Here is a 24605-nt window from a genome sequence, read left to right as displayed (position 1 = left end):
AGGATAATGCAATGGTTAAAACAAAAAACAAGACAGTATCTTTAATGGTGCGAGTTTTCTGCCAGTTCCCTTTAGGAATGCGCTGCTGGCTGCAGAATTCTTTATCTGGACACCCGGATCAAGCAGAATACAAAGGTCGCAATGCCAATTTCATCGGCAACTTGTTTTCCACTGTCGGAGTCTTGGGTTTTAGGGAAAGACTTGTGGTTGCTATGGAACTGTTAATAATGATTGCTGCCTGTTCCTCCATTCTTCATACTCCCAATCTCCAATATAAAATCACTTAGATTTGGGCTGTAGGGCAGTAAACAAACTTTGGAGCAGGAATTAACTGGGCTCAGGCATTAGTGTCTTAATGTAGGAAATGACTTTCATTATAACCTTTACTTAGCACTGGCAGCTCAGCTGTGACAGAGCCTCTGGTTTTCTGATAGTGTACAGAATCACAGGAAGCCCAAACTTCATTCTTCTGGATGGACACTGCTAAAAGCAGAGGCTTGCAACATAAAATAAGCATTGCAAAGTCTTGGGTTTTAACATCAGTCTGTTTTTACTTTTATGTATAACAGGAGCTGATAATTCATCCATAAACTGGATTCCTAAGTGGAAAGAGGAAAAAAATTTCTGTTGAAATATATATGTAGTCAAAAGAAATAAATCTTGTACAAATGACATTTTTGCTATATTTTTGTGAAATTTGTGATCCACGTAATGGATTTTTCTTACTCCTGAATTGTTTCTAAGATACAGATATCAGTCCTTATTAATGGGTAACTGATATTTGGAGAATGCTAATCGAGTTCTTGAGCTCTCAGCACATAAAGTTAGAAGTGGTTTATTGGATGGGTGGGAGGAAGACGTATCTAATTCTGGGACTTCACAGCCTCACCAGTATGCAAATAATTCAACAATAACACAGAACAAATAGCTTCCTTCTCTACAACTGCTGCTCTCTCTAGTCCCTACAGTATGTGTTTCCCAACAATTATCTGGCCTAATTCTCTGTTTTATTGTTTGGGATTTTAATGCTTTGAATGGGGAGCAAAGAATAAATGTGATTGTCAATAAAACTTAAAAAGATGCTTGTGTGTAGTTTCCTGCTGACAAGCAGCTAGTGTGTAGGAATAAATGGGAAAAAATGGGGAAAGTTTTGTTGTTGTTGTCGTTGTTGTTTGTTTTTTGAGACAGTCTCCCCGTCACTGCAGCTGGCCTGGAATTCACCATATAGACCAGGCTGGCCTCAAACTCACAGAAATTCACCTGCCTCTGCCTCCCAAGTGCTGGGATTAAAGGCATGTGCCACCATGCCCAGCAAGGGAAAAATGTTTTTATTTTTGCAAAGAGAGGCAAAACCATTACATTGCCCCATGGATACATGAATGCTTTAGTGACAGAAAGGTAAAGGTGCACCAAGCTTGCTTCAGGTTCAAGGTGAAAAAAAATCTATATAGTGTATGGCACTCCAGCAGACAAATAATCTGAATAATCTGTATCTGAGAAAATAATCTGAATATATAGTTCAATAGATTCATGCTTGCAAGACTATTGAAGGTGTTATAAGATCTGGTACAATCAAACACAGGTGGAACTATCAAATTCATCAAGCTGTTGCAATAATTCAGATGCTATCCAGAGCTGGCAAGGTGATGTCAAGAAAGTTAAACTTGAAGAATGAGAGTTGGATTACTAAATGAGTCTTGGGTAAAAAGAAAGCAGAGTTAATAGGAGAAATCAAGACTGAAACAGTCAACATTACCACTGCATTTGGAGGAACATTTAAAAATCAATTCCTTCTGCTTGTAAAATTGTTCTACCAAACAAACTGACACTGTTATATTCTTATCATCTTTTGGTTTATTTAATCTTCTTTAACACAGATGTTGTTAGTTCAACAATTCAGTATTTGGGGTTACATTTATTGCAAAATAAGGACATAGCTGAATAGGCCATGCCATCAATCCGCTTGTTAGTTTAATCCCTTTACTTAAAGACAGAGAACACAGTTGGTTAATGCTGTCTTGGATTATTTCTGTTTTGAAGATTACTAATAGTGGTGCATACGAAAAGAGAATTTGAGCCCTGGGTCCACTATCTTTAAAGTACAATTTAACAAAACATTAGCATCTTGTAATGAAAAATAAAGCAAATTTTTTTAGTGTGTTAGGCAGCAGTAAAATTTGCCATCTGAGTGAATATATACACAATATAAAATACTAGCATGCTTTAAGAAGTTAAAAAACACATTATTATTCTGTGAAATTAATGTATAAATAAAATATGATCTGAAATTACCATTATGTACAAAAAGGAAAAAAAATCATCCTACCCTTCCTAAACATGTAAATTTGAACACCTTATAAACCTACATCGTATTTGGAGTGTAAAGGTTATTTCAAATTGTATTAAAGAATAGTATGATTGACCTTCCAGTCAGACTTACATTTATTCTACTGTTAAAGAGGCAATATCCTTCTGAACTTCTTCACAGAAAAATGTGTCCTGCTTTTATTAAGAAAAAAAAGCTTTAATACAATATGGTGGCTATATTATTTGGAAATTTAGACTATGAAAATATTGTGAAGATAAAGCCTAGGCGTGCAGGATGTGTGAACGTCTTTAGTCTTGCTATTTAAAGAGTGCGATAGGCAAGATTAATAATGTGAAGGTTTCACTTTTAAGCAGATACTTTCTTCTCTTTGTCTTCCTTCTCTTTGGCATCTCTGTTTCCCGTTTCTTTCATTTTCTAACATTATCACTTTAATTTTCTATGCTAATAGCATTCATGCTATTAGCTACAGTAGCCTTTCAATCACCCACCCCCAACTTGGAATAAAAATGGTTTCTACTAAGTGAATAACCAACTTAACATTCTCTTCTACCTGTTGTCAATGTTTTCTTCTTAAAATACGTAGTTATGTCTTTACCTTACACATACACACACACACACACATATATATATATATATATATATATATTCTGTATCACACACTTGAAGAATAATCATTCACAAGATTACTGTAAAACCGCTATATTACTGATACACTATCCAGCAAGCTGGTAGAATAACCAAACCTAAATCACACTGCTTGACTAATTTCTTCAGTATCCTCTAGTTTTTCTGACTAAACCAAATGGACCAATGTTTTTCAGCTAATTTGTTTCTTCCTCTGACAATCTTAGAAAAATTCTACAGAAAGAGAATTAAGAGCCAATTAAACATGGCATCCCTGGCAGGTTGCTTCTTCGATCTCATGTATGTCTGAGGCTACTGTGTGACCAGTGATGACTGCCTGGACAGTCACAGTGGGGAGTGGGCAGAACTGGAGAGGCCCCGAGGTGGTGTCCAGGACGCAGGTTCCTCAACGTGGGGTTCTATGGCTGGTCCAGCACTCTGGCGGTGTGCTCAAGCGGTCTGGTCCACGTGGAGCACAGCGGGCTGCACTGGTTCTTCACTGGACCGTTCCATGTCTTGGGAGTTGAGCATGTAACCACCCTCATAGCTCACATGCTGTGCTTGCTCCAGCGCCACCGATTCCTCCTCTTCATCCTCCACGATGGTCAGGTCGACGTTGCTGTTCATGCCAGAGTTGCTCCCTCCCAAGGCGTTCTCAGCATCTTCTGTGCTGGCCTCTGCCAGGCCGCTGGGGAGTGATGCCTCAGAAAGACCCTCTGCGAAGGAACTCTCCTCGTGGTCATTCGGCATCTGGTCTTCTGACTTGGTCTCGTTTTCCACAGGGCTTTCTCCCTCTCGGACTTTCTTCCGACCAAAAGTGAGGGGAGAAACCTTGAAGGGGGAGCTTTTCCCTGATGATGTTTTCTGATTGGATGTGAGCGATTTCTTAATCTTTTCTCTCCTCTCAACAGATACGATCTTTGTCCCCAGCTTGTTCATCTTTTTCTCAATGTTCTGGCGAGAAAATGCTTTCTTGAGGCTATCCACTTTCTTGAGGCTGGATCTCTTTATTTTCTCTGCCCTGCTTTCTTCCATCTTCTCTTCTGCACTATCTTCTGGGGCTACCTCATCACCAGGCAATTCGTCCTCCGAAGAGAGGTCCACAGTGTGTAGTGTTTCGTCCAGGGACTTGTTCTCATCGGCAAGCTCCTCTTTCCCTTCCCCGGGGCTGGAAACCGGCTCTTTCACAAACACACTGGCAGGGATCTCATTTTCTTCCTGAAAAGATGGACATTGTGGGTTTTATGATAACAGCATATTTCACAAATAGTCTTGAACTGCTGCAATTTGTGTCTGTGCTTTGGGGAATGGTAATGATAGAAACAAAATGTGGCTTCGGTTTTCTCGAATAGGAAGCATAGGTTCTAATTTGGTTCAGTTTATTCCTCTTAGACTGGATAAGGCCAAGGCCTGCTGATGGGAACACCATGAGGGTAGCTGGCAAGGGCACTATCAGTGACAGGCAGGGGGAAGTGACCATGACTCAGATAGACCAGGAAGCTACTTAGATAAAGGAGCTAAAGTAAGTTACTGCACTGTGAACTCAGAGGCCTGTCTCTCCTACCCTCCCCTTCTGCCAAAATCCCACTGCAAAACTGCCAGAAGTTCAAGTTGGAAGAAAAAAAATGGGGCAAAGGAGTGGACTGCGGAGTCCTGAAGTGCAGAGCACCATGGAAACATCGATTAAGTTCCCTCCTTCTTCCCAACTGGACAACAGAGGGGAAGGCTTGATCAACCATAGTGTCAGCTCAAAAGCACACTGGTATTTTGCTGATGGCATCAGTTTTGAGTGAAACAAGCAAGGGTTAGCCTTCCCAGGGATTGCTTATGAAGCCTTGTGGCTCAGGATGTGCTTTGTGGGAGTTTAACAGTGTGAGATGCAGGGGAAAATATGTAGGCTGGCAGAGCAGATCCAGCCTCTATTATTAAATAGCTTCTTTGGGGAATAATACTTTGGCCCCACCTCCAGCTAAGAGGAGAGAAGCAGCTCCAGAACCTGCCTCCCTTCTCTATTCCCAGCACATCTCTCCTCCAACCTCTCACACATCCAAAGGTGGCACCCCATGGGGTCTCAGGGAGCAGAGTCAAAGAATTTGCCTCCAAAGCGCAAGGTTGCTTACAGGGAGATTTGAATCTAGACAAACGGGCCTCATAGCTTAAAAACACTCTTGATTTTTTTTGGGGGGGGTAAACGAAAGCCCATTATCAAAGCTGTCTCACGTTTTCATTGAAAACAATAGCACAGAACTGATTGTGTGGTGGGAGGCCTGAGTCTGTCTTTCCTGTACTGCTAAATAGATGTGCAGCTTCAGCAAATAACTTAATCTCTTTGGGTCTCCATTCCTTCCAAATATGAACCAGAGGATTTGACCTAGATTAATAGCATTCAAAACGTACTCCCAGAGCCACGAGGGGTTCCACAAGAATGTAAGAGGAAGCAAGGCTCCAGACTCCTTTCTACCTGTGCTGCTCCTAGAGCCTCCAGCTGATCCTGACTGTATTTCAGTCTGCCCAGAACACTTTGAGGTTGAAAATAGCTGAATTCTGTAGATTTAAAAGTCTGTTGTCCTCTCTTCTGGATAACTTTCATAGCCTGCATAGCCTACGCAGCATGCAGGCTGCTAGGGGGAAAAACATCAGTGGTCTTTACTCCGCACTGGACCCTGTATGATGTAATACTAACCTGCTAGGTAAGACATGCCCATCAGTGCAGTAGTGGCACAATTGTTATGGGGTAACTAATTCCGCAGGGGGGGATTTCATGCCTGGTATTGTAATTCTGGTCAAAAGCCCATGGCTAGGAGAGGTCATGGGCTCTAGAGTCTGCTATTGTCATTTTGCTAAATGGTCATGTTGTCAGAGTGTGTTCCAAATATACCCATAGACCTAGGCTGCTCTTCACCTTGGTCTAAGAAGTTTCTTTTTGTAGTGGGCAGCAGTCAACAGAGAGATGCATAACTGCTTAAAGTGCTGAAAATGAGACTAAGTGCTTAGACCTAAACAAGACATTTCTAAAAACCTCCCTTTTCCTTGTCAAGGACCATAGGGCATTGCAGAAAAGGAGGTAGAAAGAATGTAAGAGCTGGAGGATGGGGAGGAGTGCTGTGAAATGCTGTCTTCTGGGCATGACATGGCTATTGTACTCATGAACTCACAGTAGTTGGGTTACCTGCACAAGAGCAAGCCAGCTAAAATTCCTGCGTAGATGGGTTAGATAATCTCTTATCACCCCCCATCCCCCTTTACTGAGGAGCTATTGGCAGTTGGTAGTTTTCAAGGGTTATTTTTTACATGGATTTTTGAAGAGAGCAGCTTGTTTCAGTTCCACTGGACTATGTTTCCTAGAAGGATTTTGTTTCTTGTTAAATGAGTACATTGGGCCGGGTAGCTTTCTAAGAAGGTACTGAAGGTAGTTGGAATGTAGATTGCCCCTAGATTGGGCAGGCTTGACAACTACAAGAGAATAGGTTTACTCAGTTGTGTGTCTAGAAGGAAATTTGCTGAATACTGGTGGTACTGGGGAAACCAGGAGAAAGCAAGTCCTGAGGGGAATCTTAGTCTCCCGTTTGAAGAAAAGATTTTGTTCTCAGTGGATGACTCTTACAGAAAGGGGTAGACTTATAGAAGTAGCTAGGGCTTTGATGCTAAAAAATTTTGCTTCAGCTAGTCCTGAAGCAAAATTTCTCTTGGGGTTTGAAAAGAGGGTTGGGGAGGTTTGGCAGTTGTTGCTTGTAGGAAAGTGTGAAACCAAGAGTTCAGTGAAATGTTGTTAAAAGTCCTCAGTGAGGAAAGTAGAAATTCAGGTAGATAACTGTAAAAAATAAGCCTTATGGAGCTGGAGAGATGGCTCAGCGGTTAAGAGCACTGGTTGTTCTTGCAGAACACCCGGGTTTGAATCCCAACACCCACATGGCAGCTAACAACTGTCTGTAACTCCAGTTCCAGGGGATCCGACAGCCTCTTCTGACCTCCGTGGGCATTGCACGACATGGGTGCACTGACCTACATGCAGGCAATACACGTATACACATTTTTTTTTTTTAAAAAAAAGCCTTGAGGTACATTTTATGTAGTACAATCTCTCAGGGTAATTGAAAGTTGTAAATTGGATAACTTCCCTTTCTTCAAGCCTAAAAAATGCTAGGTATATTAGGTGTACTTCTAAAATAATTAAATTTCAGTTTTCCTTAAATGTAAATTTTATTATTACTGAATTGTGGTTCCTATTGAGTCCAAGATGCTTTTGTCTCTCTTGTCATGAATTCGTTGAGGATAGGTTTGAGGAAATCATATTAGAATCGGAATCCGAATATCTGTGGTAGATACAGGCTGCATGTAGGTGGGGTAAGGGTGCTGAGGGAAGGTGCAACCCCAGTTGAGTTCTTCAATAGCATGCTGGGGAAATTCACTTGAGAGTTCTTTGATGCCAGCTGTGGAAATTATTCCAGCACAAGCAGGGATCATCTAGAATGACTTGGATATGTCTGTATGCAACTGAACTGAGAGCTGTCTTCTTGGCTATAGCTGCCATGACTCTGCTTTATTTCAGTCACTTGGGTAGTGGTTTATGTTCTGTTGACTGGACAGTGTGTATTTTTGTTTATTTATTTTTTATTTTATGTGTATGAGTGTTTTGCCTGCATGTATGTAAGTGTACCCATGTCATGCAATGCCTATGGAAGCCAGAAATGGGCATCAGATCCCCTGGAACTGGAGTTACAGATGTTAGCCACCATGTGGGTGCTGGGAACTTAACCTGGATCCTGTGCAAGAGCAGCCAGTGCTCTTAACCATTGAGCCATTGCTGCAGTGCCCAGCAGTATGTATTTTGAAGCTTCTTACGGGATATACACTGAAGGTAACCTCTTTCCTTTCATGCAGGAATTTATAGTGAAATTCCAAGAACATAGAATGGTTATTTTTTCCAAAACGCTTGTTTAGAATCAGAAAAATACCAATACTTTTCAAAGTCACTATCTTTTACAAGGCATATGCATAGTGTTCAATGGTTACAGTGGTAGAAATTCAATGTGAATTCAGATATTAGATCCTTTGTAACTACCCTCTCTCTGGGGTGTTCAGTCTTATCAAAACACATGGATTTGTGGGTATCCCCCTTGTACACCTAATGGAAACACTTGATACCTCAAATATGTATGTATGAGGAGGTTATTCTGTATTCAGCTTCCAGCTTGTTTTGACCTGTTTTCTCTTAGAGATCCCAAGATTGCCAGCTATACCTTGACTTCAAGCTGCAGCTATAACTCCAAAGGGGAAGTTCAAGTACACATCCTTAATTCTCTCACTTCTTACCAATGCTAGCTACTCATTTGTCTACCTGGGGTTTGTGGCTCTTTAAAATGGCACAGAGAATCCCCATGGGCCGTGTTGTTTCCTTGGGCAGCTCTACCTAGGAGAAGCCCATGGGAGCAGCTTGTTATTTGTCCTTAGTTTTTGCAAAGGTCCTCAGCCTCCATGGATGTAGGTGTTCCTGGTTCTGACCTTTCTCAAGGACCCGTAGGAGGTTTTCAAAGGAAGGGAATATTAAAGTAGCGAACGTCAAACATATATGACAGATATGCTTGTAGCATAAGGGAGAAAAAGAACCAAATGAACTCTTGAGAAGTAGCATTTTTTCCTTGAACTTCAGCTTATCTGCTATTTATATTGATTCTTGTGAACAATAGTCCCAGTCGTGCATGTAAATATCAGTGCAGGGAAGTCTGCCAACATGCTGGACACTTCTTGGGTTGAAGCTCATGGGAGCAAATCTTTGCACATATATAGATATGCAAACTGTAAAAAAAGGCTCCTTGACTAGCACTAGAAAAGGAAATCAGGGATGGAGTGATGGCTCAGTAGTTAACAGCATTGGCTGCTCTTGCAGAGGACTCAGGTTCTATTCCTAACACCCACATGGAGGGCTAACAACCATCTGTAACTCCAGTGCCAGGGGATCCGATGCCCTCTTCTAACCTCCATGGGCATTGCATGACATGAGTGCACTTACATGCATGCAGGCAATATACACATAAAACAAACTAAAATAAAAAAATAGGATTTTTTTTAAAAGAAAAGGAAATCAACTTTAAGTTATTTAAAAGCCTGAGTGAGGAGAAAGAAGACAGGAGTTTGCTTTCCTGTCACTCACTTCTTGTTGTTAGAGAAAAATAACAAAGGATGTCATGATCCTATAGGGATTTGGTGGCATCCTGGTGGGATATGAAGACCATAAATTTGTGTCCATGGACTATTTTCTCCCATAATCTCTAAATACTAATTATTAAAGTGAGACTATGCCAACCTGACATTCTGATTTATAGTCTCTTCCACATACTGATGGCTTTCTCCAATTTGTGTTTCTGATACACATTGCCAAGTGGATAAAGCCATTGATTAGAACTGCACCCTCAGGGCAGCTGTCAGTGGAATCAGCAAGTCATAAGAATAAAATGCATTTGTTATAATCCCTGAGCAGTCTTTCACATCCTGGAGGATTGAAAAGTTTCAATATTTTCAGTGTTATCAAGGGTTCATTTTTTTAAAGATCACACTGGTTAGGTATTCTTTTTTACACATTAAAAAAATCACACTAAATTATTTAAAAGGTGGTATATAAAACCTAGTAAACATGAACTTTACCACAATGGGATTATAGTATTTGTGTCTACCCATTTTATATTTCCATTCTGTAATTTCTATTATTAATAAAGTGAAACCTTGTCAGTCATTTTCTTTCTCAGGACCTCTGCTTCTTTCATATAAAATAAAGTTAAATGATTATTAAGGGATCTTCTAGATTGAACATATTTGATTATATGATATAAACCTATACCCCACAAAAAGAATTAACCATTCATAGGAATAATAGAATGGTATACCCATTTACATCAAATGTATTTAGTGCCACATAAGAATCAGCACTATAAGACTATGGTTACAACGAAGAACTTTTTATTTATTCAATTCAAACAGATAATAGCATTAAAAAAATAGAAAGGCTTTGAAGGCCTGCATATGACATAGAGTCTATTTTTTCTATATAAAAGAATGTAATGACTTTTTTATTTCAAACAGATCTCAACAAAAATTGTTTACAGTGCCCGGGGCAGTGCTGACTTCCTAAGTATAAACCGTAACAATAAGAGCTAGTATTTTGTTTACCTCATAAACTAAAAGGACACTAGATGAGTAATACAACTAAACCAATCTCCCATTAAGGGAACGTTAATGTGATATAAACATGCAGAGTTGTCATAGAAAGACATCTTTGATTATTCATATCCTCATCTCTTCCAAGTCTGTACTAATTTTAACAGCTTTTAGAGCAATGGCTTCAGATAACATATTGTCTTTAAAACAATCAATTTTAAAATTGTCTTAAGATATTATACTTTTAATGTGTTTCTAAAACTCTTATCTCATGGAAAGAACCCAAACAATGGATATTTAAGCACATTTATAGACTCAGTTTCTCCAGAAATATATCCATGGCAAATAGCTAATCTTTTAGTTTTTTCACTCAATTTCACAATTTTATGTGGATGAAAGTGTAAGCTGTCCATGAGTACTCTCATTTTGTTCTCTGCACTTGAAATTATTCCCAGACTGCTTTTTCAAATAATCATTACTAGAGCCTTAAGAGGACTTAAGTGGACACCACACCCTCAGGGTCAGTAACTGTGAAGTTCTAGCCTCTCAGACCGCAGAGAAAAGTTCCTTTTAATGCGGTTACAAATTCTATTTTTAGTAAAGGATAGCCATGCTTACGGGCAGAGTATTAATGTTGGGTTCCTTTAGTATTAGACTTTTGTTGTTTTTTTTTTTTTTTTTTTTTTTTTTGAGATAGAGTATCCCTGTAGCCCTAGCTGACCTTGGAATTAGCTGTATAGATCAGCTGGCCTGATCTTACAGAGTTCCACCTGCCTCTGCCTCCTGAATGCTGGGATTACATTTTTGATCAACAGCATCTAAAAGCCTTATTTTATTTGTGTTGGATCTTGTTTTGGTATTTTAAATTCAAATATTATATTAAACTGTTGCAGAAAACTTAAGAAAAATTGTTGAATTTAACCAGGATTTCCTAGTTCATCTTAGTGTTCATGAAGGCTGAGTATTTCTCCAGTCTTTAGATAGTAATGGTTATAGTATGAATTAATGACTAAGGAATTAGGTATTTAACAGCTATAACAATGTAAAGTTCAACAAAGATTTTAAGAAATAAATGACCTGTTTTAAGTTGAGTAGATTAAAAACAAAGGAATGGAAAGTCCAAGTGTATGAGTATATTATAAATTGATCAACACACACACACACACACACACACACACACAAGCTGCCTCACTCATACACATATAGCACATATATATGCACACACATGAATTCACACACCCAGTCACATATACAAACATACCCACACATACACACACACACACACACACACACACCTACATATACATACAGACACTCAGAGTTATATTTGGGTTCACATGACAGGATTTCACAAACTATAGACATAAATCTTCTCAGTGTTACAATGCCAAACATGCTCAAGTTAAGGGACAGATTTTCTTTTCCAACTCTCCTCTTATTTTCAAACAACTTTTGCCTTAAACCAGAAAATTAATGGTTTAGTAAGGGGAATTCTATCATGGCCTTCAAGTGTACTGAAAATGACAAAATATTTAAGACACAAAGTGTCATCTGGTCCACTATTTGACCTCCACATTCCCTGTAGGTCTAAGACAGGCTCCTTCTGCCACATTGTGAAGTGTATGTTGCTACCAGAAGGCTCTATTTAGAAGAGGTCTTTTAGGCAGAGTCCTTTGCTTTCAATGCTGATTTTGACATGATGGTAGGTATATAATATATGTGCAGGTGAGTGTTTGTGTTAGTAAATCTCAACTAAAAAGGCATAAGCAAAGCTATTTCAAGATCATCAGAAGGATGGGGTCACTTTTGGCTCAAGAGCCACTTTTCTAACCAAGTCAAAGTATAGCATTCTGTCTCAGCACTGTGCCTCAGCTTCACTCCATCACAGCATCCACTCAGTGAGAACTTCTACCATGCCAGTCTGTGTGAGTCATTTTAAATATGTTATTTCCTTTACTCCTCATTGTGAGCTAGATATGAGCCAGGAAGCATTAGTGTTTGAGAGAGCATATTCTGGGACCAATTAATCATGGATTTGATTTTCAGCTTTGCCACTTGTGCAAAAAACAACTTCAGACAAAACACAGCACACCTGAATCACAGCATCTTCATCTGTAAACCGGGGAATAACTAGAAAGTGGACAGAACAATTCTTAGCAGTGTCTACTGCACTCATTGAGAGCTTAAATGCTTTTAAAAAATCTTATTAAGGTCTTTAGTGTATATAAAGGTAAACAGATTTGGAGATGTGTTCAAGAGCAATATAGTTGGCAAGTCATCAAATTCAGATCTGAGCCACTGTCTCTTTAAGTTATTGTTTTAGCCCTTAGCATAATTGTCACCCTATTGAAATTCCTGCTTTAAGAAAGAATGAGAAACAGAGCAACATTTTCAATGACAACTGCATTTACATTTTGTTTGTCAAATAACCATTATACGGTACCTTCAGAGTTGGAATTTTAATTCTCTTTAGTTAATAGGGACTCCTATGGGTAAAGAAAGATCAAGATTTAGTCACTTGCTTGAAGTTCCCTGCCGTCTAAACTGCTCTCTACACGTGTCTGGGGGTGCTTGCTGAGGGACCAGAATGGATTCTGGACACTTGCCTGAGATTCCCTTAGCTTCCACTCTGGTATTGAACACCCCTCTTTTAGCTTTTTCTCACTATGTGGAGAATTCTTACCATTACTGGCTGCAATTTCACACCTGTCAATCCAATGTGACAAAACAGGTGACCATGCCAGGCCCTCATCAACAGCATGTGCCTTTAGATTCCCCAACAATTTTTTAAATTGTCAGATTCACAGTTCTCTTGAATTTATAGTTACTTATTCCCCTCACCCCTTCCCCTAATACCTGTGGAACATTATAGATAAAACAAAACCCTAAAATTTCTGATTTTCCTTTACCAGATAAATACTTTCTTCTTCTCCCTAAGGATTGCCCTTAAGGATAATCTAAGAGATAGTCTCTGATTTATACCAGGGGGAAGTTCCCTTTGGCAACTCGGATTTAAACAGGTCTATACATGTTTGGCTTTGTTTGGAGATCATTATTTAATTTAGAAATGCCTTAAGAGCTGAGGTCCCTGACATCTCGAAGGGTAATAAAGAATCTCAGATGGCTGACCATATCTCTTTGCAGTTTACCTGGTTCATGGAAAACTATTGCATTTGCATTAAAAGTCAAAAAGTTTCCTGAATGCAAAAACCTGCAAGGTACAGGAGGTATCAGCTGCTCAAACCTTCATAATACTCAAGTGCAATTTGGGGAGAACCAAAAAAAAAAAAGCAAAGAATCTCTCCTTTTATGGGGATGGGCAGACATGTTCTGACTTGGCAGAGTAGATTCATTAGGAAAAAAAGGCTCCCTCAGTTTAATTCCCAGTTTCTAAATCTCTCTTGGGAGATGAAGGCTTTCCCTGTAAGCCTTTCACAATCCAACTGTTGGTCATAGTCTCTCCCCTCCATGACTTTGAAATCCATTCCTATTCACATGGTCACAAGGAGACAGCCTTGAGGCCGGATGGCAATACTTCCTGGGGGCTGGGCTGGCCCAGTGCCAACCATGGAAGGACTTCCAGAATTAGGCAGGGTGGCTCTTGGATTCACAAATGCCCACCACTTGGCCAAACAACAGCCCCTCACAATCTCCCTGTCCCCAAATAGCCTTTGCTACAGTAATTGCATCATTGATGTATTAAAAAAAATTAAGTGGCCCTTTTATTCTAAGGCAACCATTCGAAGGAGAAAATATTCAAGACTAGTCTTTGTGACCATCACTGATAACACTCCTTTTAACCAGCAGTATGTTTGTAGTTATACTCTGCTCTTTTACCACATCATTTGCTTGAAAAGAACTCAAGATTGCTTTGACAAAAATATCTTAACAGGCCAGTTCAACTCTCCGTTTGGTTGGTTTCCAAAAACACTGGCAGCCTTTAGGAAAATGGATAGATTAATGGTTATGTGTGTTGCTTCTTGGTTAAAGCAAAAGAAACCAAATCCCTCATATAGTTACCTTGTTTCCACCAAGAGTTAATAAATAGCCACTGAATTAATTTACCCTGTCAGCTAACAGCTGCAGCCACAGCCTCAAGTTCCTAATGCAAAGAGACAAATGAATTTGACTATGGTGGGTGCATACACCTTTGCAGCAGCTTCTCAACCTGTCCCTGATGTCCCCAGCCTGCTAAACCTGTGGGCATCTGCTTTGGGTTTAGGATGAAGGACCTGGGAAATTTCCACCCCTGGGCGCACATTTCACTTTTGCCTGCCACAGGGAGGCATGAGATAATGCCTTGTGTGTGCATGATCCCTGACAGCATAGATGTGAGGATGACCTGAGACCCAGGGTGACTGAGATCATGCCTGTGGAGGGGTCCCGGCTGGTCTGTAGGTAGGCAGTAGGGACACTGACCTGGAAGATGAGCACTTTGAAATGATTGCGTCGGAGGAGCTGGGCGTGGTTGTTCTCCAGCCTCTTCACTTGTGCACACTGTTTCTCCATGCGCTCCCTGACAGCGCGCGTGTGGGCGCTGACCTTGCGAGACTTCTCCAACAGCTTGCTCACAGTGCTGCTAGTGGACGCCTGATACTTGGAGAGCTTGGTGAGGTCGTTCTGGATGCCCTTCACCGAACCCTCTAGGCTGATTTGCCTCTGCTCCATATTGTGCTGGTTCTCCCTCACAGCGTCCAGCATGTTCACTAACTTGTCCAGGAGCGTGTGCACAGTGACCGCATTCACCTGCGAGTTGTCCCGGATGGCCTCGTCTGTGGACCCCAGGTTCAGGCTGGGGCTTGGTGTGGAGGAGGGCATCGGGCTGGGGCTGGATGGCTTCTCCTGGCGCATGTCAGCACTCGGGTGCTGGAACTTTTCTGCTTGTACAGCGTCCTCTCCCATGGCTGGACAGTGGGAACCTACTTCTCTGGAAGCTTCTTGCTCAGGAAAGAAGGGGTGAAGGTGCAGAGGGAGGTCTGCTGGTCTGAGCCCTGGGCCCTGCTCTCTAGGACTAGCAGAGGTTGAGACTGTACAACTGGCTAAGCTGATCAGGGAACTGCATTCCAGCTGCTCTTAAAGGTCTTACTCCACCCAGTGGGAGGCGAAGGCTACAGAACTGAGAACCACTCAGGCTTCAGAGACATGCTTGCCCTTCCTAACCACGTTCTCCACAACCCCCAGCTCTTTGCTGCAGGTTCAGCTTTTCTTTCCTACTCCCCTTTCCCCTTCTTAAAACAAGTTCAATGCCATATTTCAGTCATGACTTCATTTAGAGGCGGAGGAAAACATGTTAACTTGGCCGAACTCCACAGGCTCTGATTGGCTAGAGCTAGTAAACTTTTCTCTGGCTGCTATGCTACAGAGCTTTTTTTTTTTTTTTTTTTTTTTTTTTTTTTCCTGGATACAAGTTATTGTAACGGAAAGTATTGTTTGCATTTGCCCCAGAGCTGACTGATAGGTTGCAGAACACTGGGTGTCATCCTGGGAGGGGTGGAATTGAGAGTCTGTGTGGTGAAGTTTGTGTTGTTAGTTTCTCATTTGCAAAGGAGTGGAAATAAAGCTGATACTGATAAGGAAAACAGCACAGTTCTTTCTATTCTTGCAATCAGGGATGTAATCCAACTTGAAAAAGCTTGGACTTCAGGGATGTTAAAGCAAGTGCTGTTACATCTGTTACATACTGTGGACTCTTATGTAAGAACATAAGAGGTGGATAACGTTAGAGTGAATGTCTTGTTTGTTTGTGTTTGAGACAGGGTCTCCCTGTAGCCACAGCTGGCCTGGAACTGGCCAAGAAGACTCATTTTTTTTTTTTTTTTTAAACATAGTGTTTTATTTTTGAAAAGATTGAAAAAAAGAACATCTCCAAGTGTCTCTTTAAGACGATAAAGTACTGATTTGTCTCAACTAATTTTGAATTTATGCTGAGCATTTCTCAAATCCCCTTTCCTGCAAGGCATTTATTGACTAGGCTCTGGAAGTGTGACTGCCAGCCAGGTTGAGTTGGAGTGCTTCTGATTCTTGACATTTCCAAATTCCTGCTTAGTGAAGTGGTACACCTGATCTCAGATGTGGCTCTCCTCAGTCTGGTCCTTGGGATGCAGGACTTCCTAAAATGACTTTACATGCTCGAATTGGTTTTAAATATATTCAGATTTTGAAAGTGTGTTTGGCAGGAAGTTTGTAACAGGCTTGCTATGAGCAATTATGAGAACAAATGTCAGCTCATCGTGGGTAGACTGATCATGGGATAAGGCTGTTCTTTTTGTTTTTTAATTTTATCTTATGTAAATGAGTGTTTTGCCTGCATGTATGTAAGTGCACCTGTGTAAACAGTACCCTCAGAGGTCAGAGAGGGTGTTGGATCCCCTGGAACTGGAGTTACTGATGGTTGTTACTTGCTATGTAGGTGCTGGGAACTGAACGTGGGTCCTCTGCAAGAGCAGCCAGTGCTCTTAACCACTGAGCCATCTATCTAGCCCCTGTAATAATGCTATTCTTAATGGCAATAATCTGCATATACCAAACAAACAATAGGTTTTTTGACATCATATTCATTGATTTTCTTATCTTCTGCTGTACACAGTATTTGAGAGTTACTCACGAAGCCTGAGCCAGGACCCCTGCCCTCAGTGAGCAGATATGCTCATTGTGAAGATGAATTAAAGACATTGAGGCCCCCAGTTTCCTCAGATAATTAGCAGCCCCCACCAAACTCACTTAAACTGGAACTTTTAGAAAAAGGGATTATGAGAATCAAAAAGAAGATTTGGTTGGGATTTTCTGTTTTTTTTTTTTTTTTGTCTTTTTGAGGCAGGGTCTGTCTGTAGCCCCAGCTGTCTTGGAACACACTATGTAGAACAGGCTGGCCTTGAACTCACAGAGATGAGCCTGCCTCTGCCTCCTGAGTGCTGGGATTAAAGGCATGTGCCACCACACCTGGCTCTTTTTGAATTTTTGTATATTCAAATAAAACATCCCAATAATCTTTATACCCCCTTTCCCACAGGCACCTTCCCATAACCTCCCTGCCCCCCAACTGGATTTCATGCATTCTGTCATTTACATTAAAGTTTATCCAGTCAAGTTGAGTGTCCCCAGATGTCGCTCAGTGCACGTTCATCCACTGGGGTCTAGTCAGCCTATGTAAAGTCACTCCCTTAAAGATCGGCTCTTCCTCATCTGACAGTAATCAGCTGCCCAATAGTTCTTTGGCTAAGATTGGGGCCTGCTGCCCATTTCCACAGTTCTATGCTGGGTTTTTGTTTGTTGGAGTTTGTGTTGGTCTTGGGGGGATTTTACCTTTTAAAAAATTGAAAAAATTACAAAATGAATTTACCTTGTAGTTAATAATTTTTAGCTGGACAATAATGTGTTAAATATTAGAACAAAAGACGAATCTGGTGTTGATTTTCAGAAGCCTAATTTTCTAACAAAATTATATGGTATCAAGATATCATGTCCTTTTACATTTGACTTTTGTGGGCAAATCATAGAGTGTCATTATTTCAAAAATATTGGAGGGCTTCATCAATTTCCCAAGAGCCTCTCTTAAATTTTGACATTCAAATCATTCCCTTTTGAAGCACTCATTGTGCTATCATTCATGTGGATTTCTTCTTCCCAATGTTAACTATTCCAGCTGCAGATTCTCATTTGTCAGAGGAGCTGCCCATGATTCAAGGGCTCTGCTAACATTACCTTCATCAACTCCATGATTTCCTATTTTAAAAGATTTGCAATTTCACATTATAATCACTTCACCCTGATTTTGCATTGATTTGCGCCAATTTTGCATTGCATTGTTAGATATTGTATAATCAGCTGAATGAATAGAGACATTACAGGGATGGGATGGAAGGTAGGAAAGCACAGAGGTTCCTTGTTAAAGAGGTTTATATGTGGGTGGGTTTGTTTCTTTGAGACAGGGTTTCCTGCTGCAGCCCAAGATAGTTTCAAACTCATGGCAATCCTCCTGCCTCAGCCTCCTAATTGCCACAATTATAGGTATAAGCCACCATGCCTGTGTCTGAGTTTATTTACTTTCTAAACTAATTTTGAATAGCACAAATAATATATCAATAATCAATGGCTCCGTAACAAACCAGCTTACAACTCAGTGGCTTAAAGTAACAATCATTTTATTCCTTCATGATTCTGTGGTTGGTGAGGCAAGGTTCAACTGGTCCAGGTCATCTTGCCATGATTGTTCATTCAGCTGAAATTTAGGCTGAGTAATCCAAGATAGCCTCATTCATATCTGGTGCCAGGTATAAATGGGCTAATGAGTCGAATACTATGACTTCTCTCTCCTCAACTTGTGGCTTCCAGAAACTTTCTGTCTGATCTTTCCAGCGGGGAAACTGAACTTATTTATGTGGCACCTTAGGATTATAAGGTATTAGAAGCAAAAGCTACAGGAGGTTTTAAGGCTAGGATCAGGAACTCCTTGCCTTGGCAGTCTACAATGTTCTATGGCTCAAGCAGGTCATTAACCAAGCTCAGATTCAAGAGGCTGGGCAACTGACTCTACCAAGTTAGGAGATGAATAGCAACATCCCGTAGCAAAGGGCTTCAAGCATCATGGGAGAGAGTGTTATAGCCATCTTTGGAAGTGATCTACTACAATGCAAACACATTCTTTAAAAAGGCCACTGCATGTAAAACTAAAGGCTTTGAGCACCAGTTCCATTCCCTTCCTTTCCTTTCTTGTCAAGGGTAACACTTTTTGTGGATTTGGAGTATAGCCTTGGGAAATTATGTTTTGAAGTGATCAAAATCACTAGTGATTACTTTCATATTGTGATACACTTTACATTGTTGTACAACCTTACAGTCATGGGAATTATGAAGAACTACAGAATGGAAACCTGTCCTACAAAAGACAGCATGCAAGTATGCAATAGTACCAATGATAAGTGAGGATTTGAGGTAACCCAGACACTCTCTTTAGTTGCCCCAAGTTAAGTCATTTTTTATTCGAAAGAAGTTAGTTAAGGGACTGGAGAGATGGCTCAGTGGTTAAGAACACAGGCTGCTCTTGCAGAGGACCTGGGTTCAGTTCCCAGCTGCCACAAGGTGTCTATCAACTGTCCATAACTCTAGTTCCAGAGGATCCATTGCCCTCTTCTGACCTCCACATGTGTTGCATAGCATGGATGCACTTACATACCTACAGGGAATACATTCATACACATAAAATAAAAATAAAATATTCAGTTTATTCATTATTATTAATTTATTTATACCTCTTTGGTTGGCCTTTTCCATTTAGTCAAGTCCTATACAGTAATCTTGGAATTATTGGTTTTACTACTATAGTGCTGGAAACATTGGAGTCATGAGCCTACAGCAATAAAAGTCCTTTTCCTCAGTGATCAGAGAAGCACAGATGGCTAAGCTGGCTACCCAAAGCATCTTTTCATCTGAGCTTCCATACTAGAATTCAAAATCTTGACAAAGTAGGGTTGCCTCTCGAACAAGAAGCAGTCCTTGAGGTATATTTGACTATATTAACTACAGGAGCAGAAATAAAAGTAATCCAATGGTATAAACACATGTTTTATGTCAAAAAGTTCTAAGGTGGTTTATACCTGAGAATAGAGTATTGAGAATATGTAGTTATAATGAAAATTTGCTCCTTTAAGAGTTGTTATTAATAGTCTGCACCAGACTGGTGCAGATCTGGTGCAGATCTATTAATAAATCTGCACCAGAACCTCTACATTTAGTATTTTTTATGTATACTACTATTCATACAACCTGACTCCTAAGATAACTGTAATGATTCATTTTGCCAACATGACAGGATCTAGAATCTCCTAGGAAACAAGTCTCTGGGCATGCTTGTGAGGTATCACTTAGATTAGGCTAACTGAGGTAGGAAGACTCACCTGAACTATGGGTGGCACCATTCAGTGGGCTGGGGTCCTGGACTGAATAAAATGATAATAAAATGATGAAAGTGATATAGTGTGACCAGCTACCTCAAACTCCTGCCACCATGGCTTCTCTACCATGGTGTGCTTTACCCTGGAGCTCTGAGACAAATAAACCCTTCCTTCCTTCCTTCCTTCCTTCCTTCCTTCCTTCCTTCCTTCCTTCCTTCCTTCCTTAGTTGCTTTTGTCAAGATATTTTCTCATAGCAACAGGACACTTAACTAATACAGTAGCACTATAAATCAAATTACTTCTATAATTATTCTTAAGAAAAAATTAACTCTGGGTTTAATACCAAAAGCAGTGATAGAAGTGTAGTACTAAGATAAAAAGTACTGTGCATAAAGGAAGGGATGGTCAAAGCAGAGAAAGCTAAGTTGGTTACCCAAGACATCATCTAATCATATCTGTATGAAACAGATGCATCCTGCATCCTACACTGACTATACCTGCAGAAGGTACAGACAGAAAGTGAGCATGCAGCTTGAAGAAAGTGTAAAAGTTCTGCCTTCCCCTTATCTTCATTTGAGGCAATGGAGAAGAATAGTTTCACTTGGATGAGAAATGCTAATGATGAAAAGCACATCATTGCATAGCTCTAGTCTTTCTCAAACAAAGTCCCCATCATAACCTGCCAGTGTCAATTGAACAATGCATAAGGAAATTGTGTAGAAATCAACAATGTACTGACATGTAAGGTAGATTCTATTTGAACCCTCAAGTGCTGACACAGAACACTGAGAATTTTGAGAATTCTAGAAAGGGTTTCATTCTTTTAAAAAATTTTAGTGCCAGCATCACTCTAATACCAAAGCCAGGTAAAGATACAACCAAAAAAGAAAACTATAGACACCATATCCTTAATGAACATAGATGCAAAAATTCTCAACAAAATACTTGCAAACTGCATACAGACACACATCAAAAAGATCATCCACTGTGATCAAGTTGGCTTTATCCCAGAGATGCAGGGATGGTTCAATAGACATAAGTTAATAAATGTCATAAATCATATGAGTGGATTCAAAGACAAGAACCACATGGTCATCTCAAAAGATGCAGAAAAAGCCTTTGACAAAATTCAACATGCATTTATGTTCAAAGTCCTAGAGGGAATTGGACTGGAGGGAACATACCTCAACATAATTAAAGTCATATACAACAAACCCACAGCCAACATCATTCTAAATGGAGAAAAACTGGAAGCATGCCCATTAAAATTAGGAACCAGGCAAGGCTGTCCACTATCTCCACTTCTATTTAACATAGTGCTTGAAACTCTTGCAAGAGCAATAAGACAAGAGCAGGAAATTACAGGAGTAATAATTGGAAAAGAAGAGATCAAATTGTCCCTTTTTGTAGATGATATGATATTATACCTAAGAGATACCAAAAAATCCACCAGAAAATTCCTAGAAATTATTAACATAATCAGTAAAGTGGCAGGCTGTAAAATTAATCTGCAAAAGTCTGGAGCCTTTCTATATACAAATAACAAGCAATCAGAGAAAGAGTACACAGAAATACTCTCTTTTACAATAGGTGCAAAAAACAATATCTCAGAATAAACCTGACCAAAGACATTAAAGGCCTCTACAATGAAAATTTTAAATCTTTAAAGAAAGAGATTGAGGAAGACATCAGAAGATAATGGACCTCCCATGCTCATAGATTAGAGAATTAATATTGTGAAAATGACCATCCTGCTGAAAGCCATTTATAGATTCAATGCAATGCCAATCAAAATCCCTATGACATTCTTCACAGAGTTGGAAAAAATCTTCCTAAAATCCATATGGAAGCACAAAAGACCTCAGATAGCCAAAGCAACCCTGAGCATTAAGAGCAATGCTGGGGGGATTACTACATTAGATAGTAAACTGTATTAGAGAGCTATAGTCATAAAAACAACATGGTACTGGTACAAAAGTAGACCCATAGATCAATGGAAGAAAATTGAAGACCCAAATGTGATCAAATATGAGTACATATTTTAGCCTCCTGATACTTGACAAAGGGGCCAAGAACATTCATTGGAGGAAAGACAGCATGTTCAACAAATGGTGCTGGCAAAACTGGATCGCCACCCATAGAAGAATGAAACTAAACCCCTTTCACCTTGCACAAAAGTCAACTCCAAATGGATCAAAGACCTCAATGTGAATCCTGAAACTCTGAAGCTGTTAGAAGAAAACATTGGCAATAACCTACAAGATATAGGTGTAGGAAATGATTTTCTAAACCGGACATCAATTGCTCAGGAAACAAGGTCAAGAATAAAAAAATGGATCTCATTAAATTAAAAAGCTTCTGTACATCAAAAGAAGCAAACAAGGAAGTGAAGAGAAAACCCACAGAATGGAAGAAAATCTTCACCAGCGATACATCTGACAGAGGTTTAACATCCAGAATATATAACAAACTCAAAAACAAGAAAGGAAGTAACCCAATTAAAAGATGGGCTGAGGAACTGAACAGGGACTTCTCAAAAGAAGAAATAAAGATGGCTAACAAGCATCTTAAAAGGTCTTCAACATCATTGCTGGGCATGGTGGTGCATGCCTTTAATCCCAGCACTTGGGAGGCAGAGGCAGGCAGATCTTTGTGAGTTTGACGACACCCTGGTCTATATAGTGAGTTCCAGGACAGCTGGCGCTACAGGAAGACCCTGATTCAAAAAGACCCCCCCCAAAAAAAGCCACTTTGACACTAAACAAAATGGTGCACGCACCTGGCTCTTCCACTTAACAGCATCAACTATGCTGTGGTGGCAAGCACTCTTCTGCAAGCTCTCGGTGAGGGCTAATGGTGTCCCAGGGTCTGGAGGGTGGGGGGAGTGGGAACTGCTAGTTCTTCAGCACCTGCCTGCAGCAGGGAACTGGTGGATGCTTGGCTTTGTTGATTTTTGAGACAGAATCTCATTCATTAACCTAGGCTGGCCTGGACTCACTATGTAACCCTGGCTGGCCTTGAACTCCTGGCAGTCCTCCTGCCTTGAATTCCAAAGTGCTGGGTAGAGGTGAGCCACCATACTTGGTGGACTCCAGGCTTTTATTATGTGAACTGAACTGTAACTGTATCCTGAAAAACACAGTTGTGAACCCCTGATTGATTTCTTTGGGGAAAGTAAAATTCTAGGTTTTAATTTAAAAAAAATTTAATTACATTTTACTTATTTGGTGTTTGTTTGAGAGAGAGAGAGAGAAAGAGAGAGAGAGAGAGAACACATGTATTGTGTGAAGGTCAAAAGATAACTTTTGGGAATCAGTTTCTCTCTCTCTCTCTCTCGATCCTAGGAATCAAACCCAGGTCATCAGGCTTGGTGGCAAGTGCCCTTACCCAGTAACCATCTATCATCTCGCTTTAAGGGAGGGGGGAGGGAAGGGTATACAGGGATCCTAGAGGATAAAAGAAAAGAAGGAGCTCAAGAGATGTAAGAACGTAAGAAAAGGGTATTATTAAGGGATAAAGGGGGGAAATGGGGGCACCTTAAGTAGGAATATCATGATAGATGGCTGAGACAATGCGAGAGATAAATAATGCCTAGGTAATTTTGAAAACCAGAGGGAACCATATTATTCCTACAACATACTGACAAATTATACATAGCAGATCAAGAAATATATGTCTAGGTAAGGTTTATCTGAGAATAATTGGTCTTTGCCCAAGATTTATTTACATGATACACAGTAGTTGAAAGTACCAGACTGGTGGAACTAACCTTCTTGGATGTCTAACAGCCATACTTTGAGGTCTATACTAATTTTTTCAGAGGGACATAAAAGACAGTTTTTGCTCCTTGCCCTCCTAGGTCGACTAAGCTCCAGGGGACTATGAGCATCTCTCAAAATGTCCTGTAACTGTGGTACATTACTTGTATTCTTGATCAAGGAGGACATTGAGACCCCACCAAATGGATTTGAACCAGTGTCCAGTCTACAAAGAGGAGGGTCAACACAGAGGAAACATTTCCTCCATGCTTCTAAGTGAAGCCAGCCATGTTGAGCAGGACCTTTGACTTATCTTCAAATAGCTGGAGCTGGCAAAAGAAAGGAGCCAGGAGCTCCTCCCAAGGCCATATGATCCTTGAAGAACAGATCCTCAAAAGACCTTAAGAGTAAAAATAAATTGGTTTATCTGGGCCAACCATAAGGTCTTGAATACCCAAAAGAAAAGTATAACCAAAGATTAAAGGGATCATTACAACTCTTTAAGAGTCCATGTGTATAGCTAAAAGCTACGTAACAAGAAACAATGCCAGACAGGAGATACCTCCCTTTGAGTTGTTGCCCAGGGTGGCCTAAGAGACTCCCAGACAGGAACCTAGCATAAAACTGGGAAAATGAACAGCAGACCCCAATCTTATCTAAAGGAATATTGGCAACTGATTGCTGCTAGATGAGGAAGAGCTGATCTTCCTAAAACAAGGAACTCTAGATAGGCTGACTAGACTCAGCAGATGGACAAGCACTGGAGAATGGCTGGGGGCTCCAACAACACAGTGGACAGTAACAGGGATTACAGAATATATGGGCCCCGGGGTGGGGGGGTGGGGGTGGGA

General features: G+C 40.3%; 1 protein-coding gene across 1 annotated transcript; it reads right to left on the bottom strand.

The window, feature by feature from the left end:
* Positions 1–1346: 1346 nt before the first annotated feature.
* Positions 1347–15323, bottom strand: Cavin2 (caveolae associated protein 2). The gene is made up of 2 exons (XM_008835606.3): positions 14525–15323; positions 1347–4171 (listed from the first exon to the last, which is right to left on the bottom strand). Exons 1-2 carry the CDS (start codon positions 15005–15007, stop codon positions 3404–3406), a joined length of 1251 nt encoding a protein of 416 aa, XP_008833828.1. The 5' UTR covers positions 15008–15323; the 3' UTR covers positions 1347–3403.
* Positions 15324–24605: the final 9282 nt, after the last annotated feature.

The sequence above is a fragment of the Nannospalax galili genome, unplaced genomic scaffold (assembly GCF_000622305.1).
Source record: "Nannospalax galili isolate Female #2095 unplaced genomic scaffold, S.galili_v1.0 scaffold115, whole genome shotgun sequence".
Lineage (NCBI taxonomy): Eukaryota > Metazoa > Chordata > Mammalia > Rodentia > Spalacidae > Nannospalax > Nannospalax galili.
This window is presented reverse-complemented; position numbering and strand designations above follow the sequence as displayed.